General features: G+C 44.6%; 1 protein-coding gene across 10 annotated transcripts in view; it reads left to right on the top strand.

The window, feature by feature from the left end:
- LOC119955747 (spermatid perinuclear RNA binding protein) overlaps nt 1-23,100 on the top strand; it is a 215,304-nt gene that overhangs the window by 103,151 nt on the left and 89,053 nt on the right. For all 10 annotated transcript variants that reach the window (XM_038782268.1, XM_038782274.1, XM_038782273.1 and 7 more), the window contains one exon: nt 9,560-9,750. Coding sequence is in view for 1 of the 10 variants with exons in the window: in XM_038782273.1 (XP_038638201.1) it covers nt 9,748-9,750 (3 nt within the window). In the remaining 9 variants the exon portion in view is untranslated. The remainder of the gene's footprint in view (nt 1-9,559; nt 9,751-23,100) is intronic.

Genomic DNA, 23,100 nt, shown 5'->3' with positions numbered 1-23,100 from the left:
AATTAGAGCTCAAGAATGTCACAGGCAAGTTCATTTGAGATAAAAGCAAATTACTGCAGATGCTAGAATCTGAAACAAAACCAGAAAATATTGGACAGTCTCAGCAAGTCTGACAGCATATGTGGAAAGAGAAAGAGAAGGGAGTTAACGTTTCGAGCCTGGATGGCTCTTTGTCAAACCCCTTGCACATGTGAGCTCTGGCATATTCATGGAACATACAGTGCAGAAGGAGGCCATTCGGCCCATCATGTCTGCACTGACCCACTTAAGTCCTCACTTCCACCCTATCCCCGTAATCCAATAACCCCTCCTAACCTTTTTTGGACACTAAGAGCAATTTAGCATGGCCAATCCACCTCTTTGCACTTTGGACTGTGGGAGGAAACCCACACAGACACGGGGAGAAGGTGCAGACTCCGCACCAAGCCACTGAAAAGCTGTCCCATTGAGAATCCATTTGGGGGATTAAAATCAGACCCCGCTCTGCATGCCAGTGAGAAGGAATTCGGCGCACGTGTCAGGTCACCGCCACTTAACGGTTGGCGGGTGGAATACTTAGTGATTCCCCAGGTGTAGCACAGTGGGTTTTTTTTGTTTTGTTTCTGAATGGCGTGGGGAAAGAAATTCAGAAAATTACCTCTTCAACATTGAGAAAGGGACTGGTAAAAGGAGATTTAGTGCACATCTCTGCTTTTAGGAAAAAAGGGACAACGGGGTACTTTTGTTTATTTGTGCTAGAGACCATGATAAATGGGGGTTGTTAAATTTAAATCAATTTAAATATTTAAGTCAATGGGCTTTTTAAATGGAACTAATATTTCTCTAGTGTGATGAATATAAAAATTATATTTTATATTTTTTAAGTAATTCTATCAAAACCTGGGTTAAGAGGCATACGCATTATGTCTGCTAAAGCTGTGACTAAGAAGTCATAAAAATGAGGTAATCATTGGTTTTGCAGGTGAAGTGTCTTGCCAATAGATTTGTGAACCGTTTACTTGTTTACAACTATTGAGCAAATGGAATATTTATATTTTACAACTAGCGAACAAATGGAATATTTATGTTTAAAGGACAGTGTAGATCATTTGGGGTGTCGGTAATTTATGAGGGGTATTGTGTTTGGTCCTGACTGAGCAGCTCATGGGACATCTTGTGGGAAGAGATGTAAGAAGGCCTTATTAATCATTGAGGAGATGACTGAACATTTGGAAAGACAATAGTGCAATCCACCATTGTCAGCATGGTTTTATGAAGGATAAGTCATGCTTGTCAAACTTGCATGAGTTCTTTGAGGATGTTACCAGCAATGTGGATAATGGGAACCTGTGGATGTGGTATATCTAGACTTTCAGAAGGCATTTGACAAGATGCCACATAAAAGACTGATCCAGAAGCTGAGATCTCAGGGATTTTTTTGGGGGGGGGGGGGGGGGGAAGAGTACAAATTGGATTGAGAACTAGCTGACTGACAGAAAGCAGAGGGTTGGGATAAATGGGTCCTTCTCTGGCTGGTGAACTGTAACTAGCGGGGTGCCGCAGGAATCAGTCCTTGGACCTGTTTACAATCTATATAAATCTGCAAGCAGGGACAGAGTGTAACATAGCATGATACTAAATGATGATACTAAAATAGGTGGGAAAAAAGGCAGTGAAGAGGAGATAAAAATTTTACAGATGGGTATTCATAGGCTAGGAGATTGGGACAAAATTTTGGAGGACAGAGTGTAATGTAGATAAGTGTTTTGGCGGACAGAGGGATCTGGGTGTCTTTGTTCATGAATCACAGCAAATCCGAATGCAAGTACAGTATTTAATAAAAAAGGCAAATGGAATTTTAGCATTTATTGCAAAAGGACTGGAGTATAAAAGTAGTGAAGTGTTGCAATTGTATAGGATGTTGGTGAGACCACATCTGGAATATTGTGTCAGTTTAGGTCTTATTTGAGGAAGGATGTGGCATTGGAGGCAGTTCAGAGGAGGTTCACCAGATTGATTCTGGGGCTGATAGGATTGACGAATGAGGAGAGATTGAACAGTATAAGCTTATACTTGCTGGAGTTTAGAAGAATGAGACTTGATCTGATATACGAATATAAAATACTAAAATTGATAAAGTCAACAAAGATCAATTTTTAAAAATTTTTAATGGGACATGAGCGTTGCTGGCTGGACCTGCATTTATTGCTCATCCCTAATTGTCATTGACGGGGCAGTTAAAAGACTCTACTCATATCTGTGACCTCTTGTTCTAGATTGCCCCACAAGGGGGAACATTTATGAGGAGGCGGTGGCATAGTGGTTTTGTCACTGGACTATTAATTCAAAGACTCTGGATAATGCTCTGGGGACCAGGGTTTGAATCCCATCACGGCAGTTGGTTAAATTTTAATTTAATAAAAATCTGGAATTAAAAGTCTAACAATGGCCACACGGCTGTATATCTGGAGTCACATGTAGGCCAGACTAGGTAGGGATAGCAGATTTCCTTCCCTAAAGGACATTAGTGAACTAGATGGGTTTTTACAACAATTGAGAATGATTTCATGGTCATCATTAGACTTTTAGACAGTTCGCCTGCCCATGGACAGTCTTTGGATTTCATGGGGGTTTGGATGCCAGTTTCTTCTTGTGGTTTCGCTTTCCCCTTCTTATTTCTTTTATCGGTTCCTCTGGTTTTCTTCTTTCTGCCTGTTTCTCGCCTGATTGTTGAGCTCATGTTGGTCATCCTGATCTGCTTTGTTTTGAACTTCAGTTCTTATGTCATCCTGGGAGCTCAACGAGTTGTCCTACTTTTCCTTCTTGTACAAATAAACACTGTTGGTACCTGAAGTATTTCATTTCCAATTGGGACTTTAGTTCTCTGCAGTTCAAGAAAGGGAATAGGTATAACCCTGGGAATTATAGGCTGGTTAGTCTCACTTCGGTCCTGGGTAAATTATTGGAAAGGGTCCTGAGGGATAAGATTTATGATCATTTGGAAAGATACAGCTTAATCCAGGATAGTCAGCACGGATTTGTGAGGGGTAAGTCTTGCCTCACAAGTTTGATTGTATTCTTTGAGGAGGTAACTAAGTACATAGATGAATGTAGAGCAGTTGATAGATCATAGAATTTACAGTGCAGAAGGAGGCCATTTGGCCCATCGAATCTGCACCGGCTCTTGGAAAGTGCACCTCACCCAAGGTCAACACCTCCACCGTATCCCCACAACCCAGCAACCCCACCCAACACCAAGGGAAATTTTAGACACTAAGGGCAATTTATCATGGCCAATCCACCCAACCTGCACATCTTTGGACTTTTTGTTGTGACTCCAGATATACAGCAATGTGGCCATTGTTAGACTTTTAATTCCAGATTTTTATTAAATTAAAATTTAACCAACTGCCGTGATGGGATTTGAACCCTGGTCCCCAGAGCATTACCCCGAGTCTCTGAATTAATAGTCCAGTGACAATGCCACTATGCCACCGCCTCCTCATAGACATTGGACAATTGTTGTAAAAACCCATTGTATACATGGATTTTAGTAAGGCGTTTGATAAGGTGCCCCATGATCCCCAAAAGTAAGGAGGCATGGCATTGAGGGAAATTTGGCCGATTGGATCAGTAACTGGCTATCACATAGAAGACAGAGGGTGGTGGTAGATGGTAAATTTTCATCCTGGAGCCCAGTCACCAGCGGTGTACCACAGGGATCAGTGCTGGGTCCTCTGCTGTTTGTGATTTTTGTCAATGACTTGGATGATGGAGTTGGAGGTTGGGTTAGTAAATTTGCTGATGACACCAAGATTGGTGGAGTAGTGGATAATATGGAGGGCTGTTGTAGGCTGCAAAGAGACATTGATAGGATGCAGAGCTGGGCTGAAAAGTGGCAGCTGGTGTTTAACCCTGACAAGTGTGAGGTGATTAATTTTGGTAGGACAAATTTGAATGCGGATTACAGGGTTAACGGCAGGGTTCTGAAGAATGTGGAGGAGCAGAGAGATCTGAGTTGATGTCAATAGATCTCTGAAAGTTGCCACCCAAGTGGATAGAGCCATGAAGAAAGCCTGTAGTGTGTTAGAGTTTATTAACAGGGCGATTGAGATTAAGAGCCGTGAGGTTATGCTGCAACTGTACAAGACCTTGGTTAGACCACATTTGGAGTATTGTGTGCAGTTCTGGTCACCTCATTATAGGAAGGATGTTGAAGCATTGGAAAGGGTGAAAAGGAGATTTACAGGGATGCGGCCTGGATTGGAGGGTAGGTCTTATGAGGAAAGGTTGAGGGAGCTAGGGCTTTTCTCATTGGAGCAAAGGAGGATGAGAGGTGACTTAATTGAGGTGTATAAGATGATGAGGGGGATAGAGTGGACGTTCAACGACTTTTTCCTCGGGTGGATGTAGCTGTTACAAGGGGGCATAACTGTAAGGTCCATGGTGGAAGATATAGGAGGGATGTCAGAGGTAGGTTCTTTACTCAGAAAGTGGTTGGGGCGTGGATGCACTCCCAGATATTTTAATGGAGTCGGATACTTTAGGAACTTTCAAGCGGTTATTGGATAGGCATATGGAGTGTACTAGAATGATTGGGAGTAGGTTGTTTTGATCTTCGTTTCAGACTAGTTCGGCACAACATCGTGGGCCGAGGAGCCTGTACTGTGCTTTACAGTTCTATATTCTAACTTTTCAACTCCAGATGACACTTTGTCAAAGCTAAAAGACATAGAAAGTGGGAGATACTTATATTTGTAGGGTGAGGAAATGAAAGATGAGTCATAGCTATAGAAACCAAGGGAAAAAAGTGCTAATGGTAGTCCCCAGAGAGAATAAAAAGTGTGAATGGCCAAACAGCAGAGAAACTAAAATCAGAGGGTAAGCTGTGACAGATATAGATGTGGGGGGGAGGCGGAACATGTGTGGGAGAGAGGTAAAATGAGAAGAAGGGGGAAGCAAAGGGGAGAAAATGTAATTAAAGGGGGGGGGTAAGATGAGGGGGAAAAGTGTGGGGAAAAATATATATAAAGAAGTAAAAGGTAAAAGACAGTTAAAATGAAATGGAATGAACATGAAGGGGTCGAGGTGGGGTAGAGCTAATCACCTGAAGTTGTTGAATTTGATTTTGAGGTCGGAAGGCTGTAGCATGCCTAACCGGAAGGTGAGATGCTGTTCCTCCAGTTTGCGTTGAGCTTCACTGGAACTTTGCCACAGACCAAGGACAGACATGTGGGCCTGGGATCAGGGTTTTGTGTTAAAATAGCAAGTGTTATGGGCCAGGGTTTAGGGAACCCCAAAGTGTAGCATGGAGTTCACCTGACCCACAACTTTTATGAGATTGTGGTATGGGGAGCACACGGCCAACTCTACAGGTGTGGTAGAGCAGAAATGGAAAAGTATTTTTTAAAGCAAAACTATGTTTATTCTATGAACTCCAGTTAACCTTTTTAAACATACAGTGAACATTTTAGCAACCATTAATTCAAATACAACCCCCAAAGAATGCAACACTAAGTAATCCTTTAAGCTTTCCTTTTCACATCCATAAGACTTAAAAACACCTTTTACCAGAAGCACATGAGGTTAAAGTCACTAACCTCTGTTATTAGTTTTAAATCACCAGGATCGATTTACAGTCTTTAGATTACAGAGAGAGATTCATACACCTTCTGGCTGTGACTGCAGCTATCCAGCTCTGAAAACGAAACTGAAACACACACTGCAGCAAACAGCCTAAAACAAAAGTAAAAAGCTGACAGACAGCCTAGCTCCACCCGCTCTCTGACATCACTGCAGTGATAAACACCCATTTCTTAAAGATACACTCACATGACAAAGGCAACGGCAAGGCCAGGGTCCTGAATGCACACAGACCGAAGGTTCCCAGCAAAGCGATCACCCAGTCTACGTTTGTTCTCTCCGATATAGAGGAGACCACATTGGGAGCAGCACATACAATAGACCAAATTGAATGATGTGCAAATGAAACACTGCTTAACCTGGAATGAGTATTTTGGGTCTGGGATGTTAAGCATGGAGGAGGTAAAGGGGCAGGTGTTACACCTTCTGCGATTGGATGGGAAGGCACCATGGGAGAGGTGTTTGGTATGGTGGAAGAGTGGACTGGATTATCCCGAAGGGAACGGTCACTGCGGAATGCTGACAGGGAGTGAAGGAAAGATGTGTTTGGTGGTGGCATCATGCTGGAGTTGGCGAAAATGGCGGGGGTTATGCTTTGCCTGCGGAGGCTGGTGGGGTGAAATGTGAGAACAAGGGGGACTCTATCCTTGCTCTGGGAGGGAGGGGGGCGAGGATAGTGGCGTGTGAGATGGACCGCATGCTGTTGAGGGCCCTGTCAACAACTGTAGGTGGGAAACTACGGTTGAGGAAGAAGGAAACATTTTCAAAGCACTACTTTAGAAAGTGCCATCATCGGAACAAATGAGACGGTGGCGAAGAAGCGGAGAGAAGGGGATGGAGTCCTTGCAGGATGTAGGGTGCGAAGAGCTGTAGTCCAGATAGCTGTGGGAGTCAGTGGGCTTTTAATGGATATAAGCGGCCTTTTAGTTTTGATAAAGGTTCACCTAGACTCAAAACATTGGCTCTTTTCTCTCCTTACAAATGCTGCCAGACCTGCTGAGATTTTTCAACATTTTCTCTTTTGGAACTCCGTAACATATTCCATCTACGTAGGACTCCATAACATACTCCCTTGACATCATGGCAACATTTGACGGAGTATGGCATCAAGGAGCCCTAGCTAAACTGGAGTCAATGGGAATCGGGGAAAATTTTCCGCTGGTTGGAGTCATACCTGGCACAAAGGAAGATGGTTGTGGTGGTTGGAGGTCAATCACCTCAGCTCCAGGACAACGCTGCAGGAGTTCCTCAGGGTTGTGTCCGAGACCCAACCATCTTCAGCTGCTTCATCAATGACCTGCCTTCCATCATAAGGTCAGAAGTTGGGATGTTTGTGGATGACTGCACAATGTTCAGCACCATTCACGACTCATCAGATAATGAAGCAGTCCATGTCCAAATGCAGAAAGATCTGAACAATATCCAGACATGGGCTGACAAGTGGCACGTTACATTCGTGCCACACAAATGCCAGGCAATGACCATCTCCAAGAGAGGATCTAACCATCATCCCTTGACATTCAATGGCATGAATCCCCCACATTCTGGGTGTTACCATTGATCAGAAACTGAACTGGATAGTCACATCAATATTGTGACTACCAGGGCAGGTCAAAGACTAGGAATCAGAGGGTGAGTAACTATTCTGACCCCCCGCCCCCTGGGCTCCCAAAAGCCTGTCCACCATCTACAAGGCACAAGCCAGAAGTGTATTGGAATACTCTCCACTTGCCTGGATGAGTGCCACTCCAACTACACTCCAGAAGCTTGACACCATCCAGGACAAAGCAGCTCGCTTGATTGCTCCTCCTTCCACAAACATTCAAATCCTGCACCACCGACTAACAGTGGCAGCCTTGTGTATGATCTACAAGATGCATTGCAGTAACTCACCAAGGTTCCTTAGACGGCACCTTCCAAACTCATGACAACTGTCCCTTTGAAGGACAAGAGCAGCAGATACCTCGGATCCCCATCGCCTGGAGGTACCCCTCCAAGTCACTCACAACCCCAACTTGGGAATATATCGCCATTCCTTCACTGTCGCTGGGGCAAAATCCTGGAACTCCCTCCCTAAAAGCATAGTGAGTGTTCCTACACCTGAAGGACTGCAGCGGTTCAAGAAAGCAACTCATGACCGCCTTGTGAATGGCAACTAGGGATGGGCAATAAATCTGGCCTAACCAGCAATGCCCGCATCCTGTAAATGAATACAAAAAAGCTGAGTATACATTCTATTGGGTCACAGTGGTTTATTTACATAAACCCAAATGAACAGTTATAAAACATTGAATTATACATTTCACTGTTCTCATACAAAGTAATAAAACCGTTACGAGCTTTCTGCCTGTCGACTTTAAAAAGACACTTTCTTATGCTGAACATGTTACACTTTCTAAACTGGCCTAACCTCTGCACTTGGCGTAGACTTAAAAGACAGAGCTTTTATATTGACCTTCTGGCAAAGGATGTTGACCTGAAATGTTAACTCTCCGCAGATGCTGTCATCGAGTATTTCCAGAATTTTAATGCTAATTTCAGATTTCCAGTATCTGTAGTATTTTGTTTAGGAGTTTTCCTGCTGGTAGAAAACTGAAAAAGTGGATTGTTTATTGGTATGATTGTATCCTGGGCAGCACGGTAGCACGTGAATAGCACTGTGGCTTCACAGCGCCAGGATCCCAGGTTCAATTCCCCACTGGGTCACTGCGGAGTCTGCATGTTCTCCCCGTGTTTGCGTCGGTTTCCTCCGGGTGCTCCAGTTTCCTTCCACAGTCCAAAGACATGCAAGTTAGGTGGATTGGCCATGATAAATTGCCCTTAGTGACCAAAAAGTTAGATGGGGTTATTGGGTTACGGGGATAGGGTGGAAGTGATGGCTTAAGTGGGTCGTAGCAGACTTGATGGGCCGAATGGCCTCCTTCTGCACTGTATGTTCTATATATCATTTCATCCTTTGAAAATACACTGAAACTTCATAGACACTTCATAGAATTTACAGTGCAGAAGGAGGCCATTCGGCCCATCAAGTCTGCACTTTGAAAGAGCACCCGTTATGTATTGCCAAATCCTGTAGCCCAATTATGCAATTAGCAAATTAGACTCCATATTACGTATTCCTTAAGAATTTTCACCTTGTGGAACCTGCTGCAGTCAGCTAATGTGGTGTGCCCGTGGGTTTGGTTGTTCTATGGCTGATTCCAGCAATAAAAAGTGTTAATAGTTCGCCACAGAGAAAAAAAAGTTATCCCAGTTACAATCTATAAAATTCCACAAATCACTGTCGTTTGAATGGCAGGCAATGTTTTTAATTGTGCAAGATATCTATTGTTAAGAGTTTGCATTATTGGATGTTTGATAAATTGCATTTTTAACCCACTGCAGTTGTTGAAAAATTGCAAAACTAACATTCTGATTTAGTACATTAACTGTTAAAAGTTCATGAGTAGAGACATTATGTACATGTGTAAAAATTAATTTAGTGAGATGAGAGATAATTAATCTCTTGCATTGATTGAAGGCATCTCAACAATCTTTAAAAAAATTGCAGGCTTTTAAATATTGTGTTCATTTAACAACAGATTTGTGGTTTCTGATTATGTCAGATATGAAGAAAGAAGCCTTGGCATGCTTAACCAATGCAGAATCTCGGGAATATGGAGCAACCAAGCATTCAATTAGATATGCTGCAGACTGCTAGTTCCATATTCCCCAGAGCTTCTGTTCTCTGTTTAACCTTAATGGTGTGACCACTTTTGAAGATGGTTACTTCCTCATGTGCTGAATACTTAGTTTCAATTCCACATAAGCTATGATTTAGGAATTGAGATTTGTATTTTTACTTTTGTAATTTAAAATATATTGTAAAATAACATTACTTGACCAAGTGCTTTTTGCTGCCTGAATTTCACTTTGGACTGCTGGTGTTTTTCTCCAGGTACATTAAAAAGAAGTCGTGCTATACCATTTGCTATTTTAAGATCTGAGTTGTCGAGGGATTGCAAGAGCTTATGAGGAAGTTCTGTTGCGAAAAAGAAAACCAGTGGCTAGAGGAGACTGCAGAACATAAGGAGCATCAAACAGGAAAAGACGGAAAAGGGAAGCTGGAATAGCAAGTGGGTAATCATGGTATGTTCTTTGATTTTTGTCACTTCTGACCTTGGTTTATGTAAAAAATTAGCAAGCAGTCTAATGGATGCAATCGGAACAGCTCAGTGAAACAAAAATCTATTTGGTGGCTTGATATTTACTACATTGGTACTACCATTCCATATACAGGGTGTACTGTTCTTGATTTATTTCCAAGGTCTTTAAACCACAAAATGAAGCCTCAAGAGTCTGCAGCATATGAATTATTAATTGTAAAGTGGATGTTCATAAATTACACACTCTAATGAAACTGGCGTTAACATGCTGCTGTAAGATGCCAAATGACCTTGGACTCTGCTGCATAGCTAAAATTTTAGGTGCTTGTCATTGTCCTCTGTAGCAGAATCATTGCAGTGAGTGAATCCGGATACTTGGACAGATGCATCAGCTAGCTTGGCTATTGTTAGGTAAACAGATGCTGCATGTCGGCACTATTTAATTTTCTGTTCAAATTATTGTACAACTGATTACATGATGAAGTTGAAAAGCACTGCTGAAACTTAAGGGAAATATTATTGTAAATAGCTACTAGTATTGTTGAGAAAAGAGACATGCTGTTGAAGCTTTTTGTCTTGCACTCATCAGCACAGAATTCACAAGAATACCTATTGTAAAGCCAACAACAATTTATACTGCGCGATAAGTGATTGCGAATTGGTTGGCATGAAGGACTTCGGTTGCGATGTTGCCATGAAGAATGCACCAGGGAGCAGTTATTGCCAAGACTTTATTTAAATTCAAACTAGACAGTTGGCTCTAATCAGGCAAGACATTGCCATGGGGAATGAACCAGGGCATGGCTGTATCCCAAACTCTTATTTCATTGAATAAGGCGCATTGCATGGACATGATCCTTCTGCCTGCAAAGGACAAGGCCATGTGCGTGAATATATGTAGCTTCATGCTTCTGATATGCGTAAATGAGTCACAATGCCAGCCCGACTGATGATCTTGAAATAATTGTCGGTGTACTTTTTAGCACAATTCAAAATGTTTAGCAAGTGTTTTGCAATCACAGAATCACGTCTAATGTTGGACATTATGTTTTGAGTTTTGCAAGCACAGGCTGGTTGGGTACAGTCAGTACTTTGCCTATTGCGAACAGCCAAAGGGAAATGCTGTTTGATATGATCCAGTCATTGGGACGTGCAACCTATATAACTGGCATCACACCAGGAATTGAAATTCATTTACGACATTTATCATTTACGTGACAAGGAGAACATCTTTTTGGCTTGAAAGCAGAATCCCTTTGCAACACCTTAAGTAACCTGAAGTAGATGGGTAATTTTTCAGGAACGTAATTGGTGGCCTGATGCCCGTTCACGAGTTTGCGCAATATACAAGTAATATTAAGATCAGTGTAGCCGTTATCCTGCAGGATGGATTCGATGCGCCCTATTTCGGTATCAAGCTTTTTTGAAATAATGAATAATATTTTCAAGGTAAAAGTTACTGTAAGGAAATAACGGAAAATGCAGATAAATCTAGAGGTTCCAAAATTGTATTTTGTTTATTTGGTACAGCAGTGCCCACGGGACAGAATGAAGAAACACAATAAAACTGGGAAAAACAAAACCAGAAAGGGTAATGAAATATGATTAACCAGAGTATTAATGGGTTGGGCAATATAACATCATCTTCCTTAAGACCTTGCTGACAATTCTAGCAGATAGTTAAGACGATGGATAATTGTGAATTCAAAAAATTGCAGCTTCATTTAACATCTGCATATGGAATTCTGGACATGAAAAGATGGTGCAGGCCTCTTCATGAGGTTCCAAAAAACCCAGTTGGTTGTCTGGCAATCCTGGTTTGGTAATCCAAACTGTTTGCTGTCGACCTGTCACATGAAAGTTGTCCAGTGTTCTCTCAGCATTTCTGCTCTTTGCACCAAATATTATTTTTCCTCTAGGAGTGCTTCTTTCCCACTAGCCCAGTAAAGCCATAATGAGGTGTGAGACCAAGCCCTGAAGACCATGAAGGTTCCATAATCTATCGCTAGTCTTCACTGAATCAGCCCCCCACATTGTGAACAGTGGATAAGAGTCAATCCCTCATTCGGCTTCAATGACCTTGGTTACAGAAATAAAACATTTGGGTTTCTGCTCCCAAACACAATCCATGTTTTTGCTATGTATGTACACTCATCTCTCCATGATGGAGAGGCTTAAGTACTCTGATAATCCTTTGAACAATGTCGCCAGGAGCTCTATTCCCCTGGTAGAGCCATCCATGGTGGCAAGGTTGTGTCAAGGTGTCAGACAAAATATGGTCCAAAAAACCCTCAAGGTAGAATAGGGAAAGGAAGACTATGCATTGCTCCCGGTGTAAAGTTGGAAGAATGCTGCAGCAGCATGGTGATTCTGGTCACAGTGACTCGGGGTGTCACCAATATCTTACCACCAACCTATCAATATTGTGTAGATAGTGATGTTGCCCCAAGGTTCCCACATCAAAGGCTCATTTGCAAAATCTTATGGCAGTGGAGAATTGGTGATGAGGGCAGGGTGTGAACCTCTAAGTACCTTGTCAAGAATCATTTCACAGGTGTCAGATGCATGTAAGTCATTGGACATCTTGTTGGGACAGAAGTGCCTTTGCCTCTCCTCAACCCAAATGGGGAAGGAGCTCGGAAAGATGTCCTGCAAATAGGCTGTCCCGTTTTCTCCTGGCTGGAGAACCACACCCTGAGAATCAAAATCTTGGTGATCAAAGAACGTAAACTTTAAATTTTGCAACTTGGAATGTTGGAAACACTTGTGGATAGTCTTGAGAGTGACCATCCAGCAAGATTTGCAATCGTATCATGTGAGCTCTTAAGACTCCAAATTGACATCACTGACCTCAGTGAGACCCATCTTCCTGGGAAGGGGCAGCTGGAGGAGCAAGCAGGTGGTTACACCTCCAACTGAAAAGGAAAGGCAGACAGCAACCCTCGTCTCCGTGGAGTTAGTTTTGCTATCTGGAATAAGGTCTGGGATGCACTGCAGTGCCAGAACATTCCAATTGTATAAATAAAAGGCTGAAAGACACTTCACCTATAGCTCAGCCGTAATCAATATGGCACCGTCCTCCATTTATAGAACATAGAACAGTACAGCACAGAACAGGCCCTTCGGCCCTCGATGTTGTGCCGAGCAATGCTCACCCCATTAACCCACGTAACCCGTATACCCGTAACCCAACAATCCCCCCATTAACCTTACACTACGGGCAATTTAGCATGGCCAATCCACCTAACCCGCACATCTTTGGACTGTGGGAGGAAACCGGAGCACCCGGAGGAAACCCACGCACACACGGGGAGGACGTGCAGACTCCACACAGACAGTGACCCAGCCGGGAATCGAACCTGGGACCCTGGAGCTGTGAAGCATTGATGCTAACCACCATGCTACCGTGAGGCCCCATTGACTCTGATAAGGGCACATTCTATTCTGACCTTCATGAAGCCCTCACCCGCATCCCAAATAAAGAAAAGATCATCTGTCTGAGTAGCTTTAATAAGTTCATATGGTATAGGAGCAGAATTAGGTCATTTGGCCCATCGACTCTGCTCCGCCGTTCGGTCATGGCTGATCTCATCCTGGCCGTAACTCCACCCTCCTGCTGGTTCTCTGTAACCCCTCAACCCATTACCAATTAAAAATCTGTCCCAACTCTTCCTTAAATTTACTCGCTGTCCCACTCTGGGGTAGCGAATTCCACAGATTCACAACTCCTTGGGAGAATTAGTTTCTTCTCAACTCTCTATATGCTACCTCTTACCCTAAAACTATGACCCTTCATTCTAGAATGCCCCACAAGAACAAGCATCCGCTGCACGTCTACTTTATCCATACCTTTTATCATCTTGTATACCTCAATTTAATCTCCCCTTGTTCTTCTAAACTCGAGACGGTATAGTCTTAAACTGGTCAATCTCTTTACATACGACAAACCCTCATCTCTGGAATCAACCTAGCAAACCTCCATTGACCTGCCTGTAATGCCAGTACATCTATCTTCAAAGAAGGGGACTAAAACTGTGCACAATATTACAGGTGTTGTCTCAAGGTGTTGCCTTGTATAGTTGCAACAACACTTCCTTATCTTAATACTCCAATCCTTTAGCTATAAATGCCAACATTTCATTCACTTTCTTATTATCGGTTGTGCCTGCATGTTAGTTTTCTGTGACTCGTCAACAAGGACCCCAGATCCCTCTACAACGGAGCAACCCAAAATCTCTCCCCATTTAGATCATTTGTCGTTCCATTTTTCCGACTAAAATGTTATTTTAATGCTATCCATGTTAAACTTCATCTGCCATGTTTTGGCCCACTCTCCTGACCTATCGATATCCATTTGTACGGTTCTTATTTCCTCATTGCAACTTACTGTCGTACCTGTTTTTGAGTTGTCAGCAAGGGGCTGGTTTAGCTCACTGGGCCAAATTGCTGGCTTTTAAAGCAGACCAAGTAGGCCAGCAGCACGGTTCGGTTCCCGTACCAGCCTCCCTGGACAGGCGCCGGAATGTGGCGACTAGGGGCTTTTCACAGTAACTTAATTGAAGCCTACTCGTGACAATAAGCAATTTTCATTTCCAATTGGGCTGCAGAGCCTTCTATCCCTGTATCCAAGTCATTAATATAGATTGTAAATAGCTGGGGCCCAAGGACAGAACCCTGTGGCACTCGACTAGTTCCATCTTGCCATCCAGAAAAAGACCCATTTATCCCAACTCTCTGTCTTCTGTCCGCCAGCCAGTCTTCTATCCAGGCTAATAAATTACCCCTAATCCCACGTGATCTAACCTTGTGAATTAACCTCCTGTACGGCACCTTATCAAATGCCTTCCGGAATTCCAGATTTACGATATCTACAGGATGCCCATCATCCACTTTGCTTGTTATATCTTCAAAGAATGCCAGTGTTGATTGTGACTCTTGATGTCCGGAGAGGAGCCATTGCAAAAAAAAAGGGTGAGAAAAGCTTCGTGCTCTCACCAATGGATTTGGGAGGAAAAAGAACTTCTCCCCTGATTTCAGGAATGCAACAATTGTTACTATATCCAAGAGGGGGAAAGTCCTGACACGTGACCTCCTGAATCGCTTACTTCCTGTGGCTGAGGAAATCATCCTAAAGAAGGCTTTAGACCTCCAGAAGAACCTCTGATCTGATCTTTGTTGCCAGGAAAATCAGAGAAAAGTGTCTAGAGCAATATTAGGAAATCTTCAATGTGTTCATCGATCTGAACAAAGCATTTGCCTCAGTTAATCACGGGGCGTTGTGGATTATGCTCCAACAGTTTGGATGTCCAAAAAACTTCTTCACAATCCTGCAGCTGTTTCACAATGTGACAGCAACTGTTTTGAATAGAAGGAGATCTGAAACAAGCGTTTTCAAAATTTGGACCAGTGTAAAATAAGACTGCATGACTAATCCCTGTACTATTTGCAACTGTTTCTGGCGTATTAAATATTGCTAGATGGAAAACTCTTTAACTTCAGTCACCTTAGGGCAGCACATGGCACAATGGTTAGCACTGCTGCCTACGAGGCTGAGGACCCAGTTTTAAATCCTGACCCTGGATCACTCCATCTGGAGTTTGCACATTCTCCCCGTGTCTATGTGGGTTTCACCCCCACAACCCAAAGAAATGCAGATTGGGTGGATTGGCCACGCTAAATTGCCCCTTACTTGGAAAAAACATAATTGGGTACTCTAAATTTAAACAAAAAAATTTCAGTTGTTTCCATCCTAAATCTAAACTGACCACCAAAGACATACATGATTGACGTTTTGCAGCTGACTGCAGTGTTGTTGCCCACTCTGCATCAAATTTGAAAGCCACTCTTAATCTTTTCAGTTCTGAATACATGGATTTAAAACTCCTATATTTACCTACACCTGATAAGCCAAATATTCTACCATGCACGTTTGTTGATATGTTGAGCACTTCCCGTGCCTTGACAGCCGTGTCTCTCGAAGGTTGCCATTGACGAGATCCCGCATAAAATCAACTGTGCAAACTACGGCAGTGAGTGATTGACAACAAAGACCTCTGCAGGTCAACCAAAGACCTAGGCACAAAGCAGTTGTCCCCACACTTCTGTACTGCAGTGAGACCAGGACTGTGAATCAATAACACACTAGCACTAGAGAAATTCCACCAGCAATGCCTCTGCTGCTTCCTGCAGATTTAATGGGAGGACCACCAAACAAATGCTAGTGTCCTTGAAGCCAGCTCCACAAGCATACAGGGAAAATGCCTGCAAAATCTGCTACGATTGGACTGGAAACTGTCCAGATGGCCAAGAGGCGCCAGCTCCTGTTTTCTCAACTTTTTCCAACCGTCCGTGTTCTGGGGGCAAGAAAAGAAAATACTTCAAAGACATTCTGAAGCTCTCCTTTACGTTCGCTGCATTGACATAAATGACCAGGAGAAGCTTATTAACAGTCGTTCAAGATGAAGACAACTTGTTCCGCAAGCTTTGAGTCTAAACAATGATAAGACAAGAGTGGCGGCAAAGAAGGAAAGAAAAGGAAGAAAATCCTACCGTCCAGATTCCACTACCTCATCAGATATCCTGCCCAATGTGCATGATGTTCAGCGGGTTGAGGCTCTGCCTGTTCAGTCACATGAAAATCCATAGCAGAAACACGACTAGACATCACCCCTTGGATCAAGAGACAGCTGATGGTGACAGTATGCATCAGTTAACATGACGGTAGAGCTGAAGTCCAAGAAGTTCTGGCTTACTAATGGGTAATCACTTGGAAAATTTCTTCATGGATTATTTTCTGTAAAATTTTCAGCTGCATAGGAAGGGAATGATAGTTAAAATTGTGCATAGAAGGAAGAAGAATAATGCATAAATATACATGCCTTTTTATTTAAAAATGTTATGATCCAACTCATGAGTAGTGTGTAAATATGACATCTTAGAATGTAGTTCCAAATTTGAGATTGGCCTGGAGAAGAAAAGGACACTTCATGGTAACAAATGGCAAATATTTTAAAAGTACACTATAGGGAAAGTCCTTTACCACAGTGAACCTCTGCTATACAATTTCTTTGTTTAGCCCCTCTTGAGGGGTCAATATCACCACATATTGCAATGGACATTGTATTGCTGTAATATGTTAACATCTTTTAACTTTTGTTCAGCTGTTTTTTATTACATTTTTTACAAAATTACCAAACCTCCAAATAAAAACCCTTAATAAACACAAATCCCCAACACAACCTTCCAACGCGTGAAACAAACAAAAAAAGAAAAGAACCCCTCCCACCCAAACAGCTAACAGTGACCAAATCTCTGAAATACAATATAAACGGCTGGCATCTCCGGTAGAACCCTCCAATCGATCCGCTCACGGTGTATTTGACCTTCTCGAGTTGCAAGAACTCGCAACAAGTCTGTTAGCCATGCCGGCCGAAGCACTCTGCGGTGTCGCCAACCTCCAGCCCAGCAGGATACGCCTCTGTGCCACCAATGAGGCGAAGGCAAGATCATCTGCCCCCGCAACTGTCCGAAGCTCCGGCACATTTGAAGCCCCCAAAATAGCCACCAAAGGGCAGAGCTCTAGCTCAACATTTAAGATCAAAGTCATGATGTTGACAAAGGACCTCCCGAAACCCACCAGCATATAACAGGACCAAAACATGTGTGTGGGGACTCCTCGAGCACTGGTCGCATCTACCCTCCACCTCCTCAAAAAGCAATTCATTGTAGCCTTAGTGAGGTGCTCTAGAAACACTACCTTTAGCTGGGCACGGCTCAATCTCGCACACGACGACGTGACGTTAGCCCTCCATATCTCCTCCTCCACCCATTTAGTCTTCAACCCTTCCACTAAACTCAACTCTTCCCCTATGACTCCCCTCCTCTGACCCCGAAAAGGAGAGAATCCTGTCCAATAAGGATAATAACGTCACCATCGGGAAATCCGCACCTGGAAGTACCTAAACCTGTCTGAGCCGAATAGCCAAAAACAATGATGTCTTTGACATTTACTCAAACACCCTGAATACCTTCAACAATGTGTTCCATCTCTCTGTGGAAAATCTCTGACTGGGATTATGCCGAAGGGCATACAAAGAAAACAGTATCTACTAAATGGAGTATTGAACGTCCGATACTTTCTTCATCTAATTTGAGCTACCAGAACCCTTGTGAAGCATCAAGTTTGCTGAATTATGTCGCAGCAGACATTTCACTTGTGTCTCCTCTCGCTTAGGTTTTGGATAGTGTTACCTTTTTATATTTGCATTTAGATCTTTAGGATCCATGCATATCCTGAGATATTTAACACACACCATCGAATTGACCCAATCTGCCGGCTCTTCGATCTTTTTGATCACACCAAGACCTGTCGTTCAATGTGTGTATATTTTGGGCGGCTAGCTCACTGGCATGGCAAATCTTTTTTTTTTTGGAAAACATTTTATTGAGGCATTTATAATTTTAACATTTCAACATATTAACATTCTAAATAACAGAACGGTCCAAGACATGCAAAAACCCCACAGTTACACACCCAACTCCCGCCCCCTCCCTAACTTCTAGCTACCCATACCTTAGATTCCCCACCCTTATTCTTCACTGCCATCCCCCCCAACGAACCTTCCTTAAAGAAGTCGATGAACAGCTGCCACCTCCGAGCGAACCCCTGTATTGAACCCCTTCAGCCGAACTTAATCTTTTCTAGCCTGCTAGCCTGAGAAACCCTGCCACGTCACTGACCCACACCCCCGACTTTGGAGGCTCTGAGTCCCTCCATCACTCCAAATATTGCAATCTCTGGACTCGGAGTCACCCTCCCTTCCGGGACCACTGACATGACATCTGAGAATCCTTGCCAAAATCCCCTCCGCTTCAGATATGCCCAAAACATATGTACATGATTCGCCAGACTTCCACCACGCCGCCCACACCTGCCCTCCACATCCTCAAAAAACCTACTCATCTGGGCCACAGTCATATGAGCCCCGTGGACCACCTTGAACTGGATCAGGCTAAGCCTGGAACACGACGAGGATGCATTGACTCTTTTCAGGGCCTTCTCCCAGAACCTGACTTCCAACTCCCCTAACTCGTCCTCCCACTTCCACTTCACCTCACCGATTGGGAGCCCTTCCCACTCCACCAGTTCCTTATATATTTCCGAGACCACCCTCCTTCCCAGCCCCTGTTTTAGACATCACCTTATCCTGTAGTCCCCTGAGAGGGAGACAAGGGAAATTATGAACCTGCCTCTGCGCAGTCCCGTACCTGCAGGTACCAAAATCCCCGTTCGCATCCGGCAACTCAAAGCCCTCCTCTCGCCCCTCCAGGCTCGGGAACCCTCCTCAATGAAGAGATCTCCAAACCTCTCAATCCCTGCCCACTGCCACCTCCTAAAGCTCCCATCCAGCCTCCCCAGAGCGAACCGGTGATTTTTCCCTCCAGTCTCATGTGCTGCCTCCTTTGCCCCCACACTCTCAGGGCTGCCACTACTACTGGGCTTGTGTTCGAGCCGGCGCGAACGGCAGAGGTGCCGTTAACAGAGCCTCCAGACTTGTGCCCTTACAAGATGCCGCCTCCACTTGTCCCATACCACCCCCATCACCACTACCCACTTCCTAACCATTGAAATATTAGCAGCCACCGCTTGAGAAGGACCTTCTTCACCCTCTGGGCTTTCACAGCCCATATAAAACACGAGATCGCCGCGTTCACTTTCCTAAAAAATGCCTTGGGGATAAAGATTGTGAGTCACTGAAACACAAACAACAATCTCGGGAGGACTTTCATTTTTACAGTCTGTACCATCCCCGCCAATGACAGCGGGAGCACGTTGCCTTTCATTTGCTCAATCACCCTGCCCAAATTTAATTTATGAAGCTGCCACCAGTCCCTTGCCACTTGAATCCCCAGATACCGAAAACTCCATCCGACCACTTTGAACGACATCTCCCTCAGTCTCCTCTCCTGCCCCCTTGCCTGGATGGCGAAGACCTCGCTCTTGCTCATGTTTAGTTTGTAACCTGAGAACTGGCCAAATTCCTCCAGTATTCACATAATTCCTGCAATCCCCCCCCCCAACTGGGTCTGCTATATCCAGGAGCAAATCGTCCGCATAGAGTGAGACCCTATGCTCCAACCCCCTCTCACTATGCCCTGCCAAATGTTTGATGCCTCAGCGCCATTGCCAAAGGCTCTATGGCCAGGGCAAACAGTAGTGGAGAGAGTGGACACCCCTGCCTAGTCCCCTTGCACAGACTAAAATACTCAGACCGGACCCGATTGGTCCTTACATGCGCCACCGATGCCTGATATAGCAACCGGATCCAATCCACGAATCCCTGCCCGAAACCAAACCTTCCCAGGACGTCCCACAGGTACCTCCACTCCACTCGATCAAAGGTCTTCTCAGCATCCATGGCCACCACCTCGACCTTGTGATCATCTGCAGGCATCATTAACACATTTAGGAGCCGTCTAATATTGGACATCGGGTGTTGTCCCTTCACAAATCCTGTCTGGTCCTCCCCTATTACCGCTGCACACAATCTTTGTGTGGCCAAGATCTTTGCCAGCAATTTCCCATCCACATTCAGCATGGAGATCGGCCTTTCTGATCCACAACTCTCCAGATCCTTATCCTGTTTCAAAATAAGGGACATCGATGCCTGCGATAAAATTGGGGGGAGCACTCCCAGCTCCTTGGACTCATTAAAAGCCTTTAACAGGAGCGGCCCCAGCAACCAGAAAACCTTTTGGTATCCATCAGGTATCCATCGGGTCCCAGGGCCTTAGATCGATTGCATCGCCCCAAGCCCAGTTTGGGCTCCCAAGTCCTCCACCAACTCCTCATCTATCCTTGGGAACTCCAGCCCCCCGAGGAATTGCTCCTCCCCTGCCAGGGTTTCTGATTTATACAATCTGCTGTAGAACTCCTGAAACACATCATTTACCCCCGCCATATCCAAACCCCCCCCCCCCGTATCCTTTACTTTCCCAATCTCTCTCGCTGCCTCCTGTTTCCTCAGCTGATGCGCCAACATCCTGCTGGCTTTTTGCCAATATTCATATACTGCCCCCTTTACCACCCTCCGCCTTACCTGTGGACAGGATCCCAAATTCCAGCTGCAGTCTCTTGACACTCCTTCAAAAGCCTGTCATCCGGAGACTCCGCATACCTCCTATACATCTGTAACATTTCGCCTACGAGCCTGTCCAACTCTGCCCGCTCAGTCTTCTCATGTGCCAAGTTTGAGATGAGTTCCCCACCCGTTTATTGACCAGGATTGATACCCCCCCCTTGTTTTAAAGTTTCATCCCGCATGGAACACCTGCCCAATCCAACCCTTCCTCAACATCATCTGATTCCCTACCTTCAAATGAGTCTTCTGCAACATGGCCATGACTGCCTTCAGTTGCCTTAAGTGCTCAAACACACGGGCCCTTTTGACTGGCCCATTCAGTCCCCGAACATTCCACGTGACCAGCCTGGTCGGGGGAGGCCACCTCCCGCCAATCATCCATAACCTCTCTTCGGCCCAAGTCCCGCATCTCCCCTGGCCCGCCATCGGGCAACCACCGTCATCATCAACCTCCTGCTCCAATTTTAAAGTCTCTCTCTCTCTCTCTCCTCTCTCTCTCTCTCATCTCTCTATCTCTCTCTCCTCCTCTCTCTCTCTCATCTCTCTCTCTCTCTCTCTCTCTTCCTCTCTTCCTCTCTTCCCCCCCGACCCATCAGCAGTTCTAGTCCCTCCCTTCTCTCTCCTCCTCTCTCCTCTCTCTCTCTCCTCTCTCTCCTTCTCCTCTCCCCTCTCTCTCTCTCTCTCTTTCTCCCCCTCCCCCACCCCCCCCCCCCCCACCCCCCCCCCCCTTCCCCCCACCCCCCCCCCCCCCCCCCCCCCCCCCACCCCCCCCCCCCCCACAATTTGCTTCCGTGAACAGCCCTCCCAGGTAGCTGGTACAGTAGCACCCGCCCATGGCGCCTACCATCTTATCCCCACTGGTTTCCCTCTTAATGCAAACAGTCGAAACAAAGGCAAGAAGCAAAAACAAACAAAGAATCCCTCTCAAGGTCCGAAGTTTTACAAAACATAGTTCAGTTCTCCTCAGTCAAAATTCAACATCCTCCTTCTCCTGTCAGTCTATTCTCCTTCATAAAGTCCGCTGTTGCCTTCCGAACAAACCAAAGTACCACTCCCGGCTAACATAGGTCACCCATAGGCAGGCCAGATACAGTAGTCCAAACTGTATGCCCTTCTTGTATAGGACCGACTTGACCTTATCAAAGCTCGCCCTCCTCTTTGCGAGCTCTGCAGACCAAAGAGCATCTAGTTCTAGGCTAGTTGAATTTACTATAACAAAATGGGTTGGAAGCCAATACTAATAAATTGGAACAATCACAAACACAGCTAACCACGGTTAGTGTCACATCGTAAAACATGCCAGCCACCTAGTGGTCGGATGTCAAACATATTTATATGTACCATTGCGTATGCATATCACTACATCCCCTTTCCTTGAGATTTTGAACAAAACATATGTACATTATTTCAATAAATATATATGACATGCATAGCACAATAATTTATATAATGTACAGTTATATTGTCCAATTGCAGATTAAATCTTTCAGGTTTCTTTCTATGCCTTATTGATCTTAACCTCGGTAGATCTGATGTATCTGTTGACAGCATTTCTGTAGGTGCAACTGGTATGACCACATCACTGTTTGGAACTTCAGACTGTACAATGATATTTGATTCGACCTCTGGTTGTGTTGATTTTGAAGAATATAAGTTTTCATAGACATTGTCTGCTTCGATCATAGAATTTACAGTGCAGAAGGAGGCCATTTGGCCCACTGAATCTGCATCGGCTCTTGGAAAGACACCCCACTTAAGTCCTCACCTCCACCCTTTCCCTGTAAACCAGTAACCCCACCTAACCTAAGGGCAATTTAACATGGCCAATCCACCAAACCTGCACATCTTTGGACTGTGGGAGGAAACCGGAGCAGCCGGAGGAAACCCATGCAGACACTGGGAGAACCTGCAGACTCCGCACAGACAGTGACCCAAGCTGGGAATCGAACCTGTGACCCTGGAACTGTGAAGCAACAGTGTTAACTACTCTGCTACTGTGCTGCCCACAGTTGAGCAACAGATTGTTTAACTTTCAGGAATGCTCGCCTGTTTCTCTTTAGTACCTGTCCTTGCTCCGTTGAATAGTCATCAGTTTCTCGGCACTGCAAGCACCAGGAAACACGTGGCTCAACGCGCTCGCTCAGGGACTTTGTTCCCTTTTGGTAGAACTGTGCCCCTTGTGTCCTAACATT

The sequence above is a fragment of the Scyliorhinus canicula genome, chromosome 21, assembly GCF_902713615.1.
Source record: "Scyliorhinus canicula chromosome 21, sScyCan1.1, whole genome shotgun sequence".
NCBI classification, from domain to species: Eukaryota; Metazoa; Chordata; class Chondrichthyes; order Carcharhiniformes; family Scyliorhinidae; genus Scyliorhinus; species Scyliorhinus canicula.
Note: the sequence above shows the minus strand (reverse complement) of the source record. Positions and strands in the feature narration are given on the sequence as shown.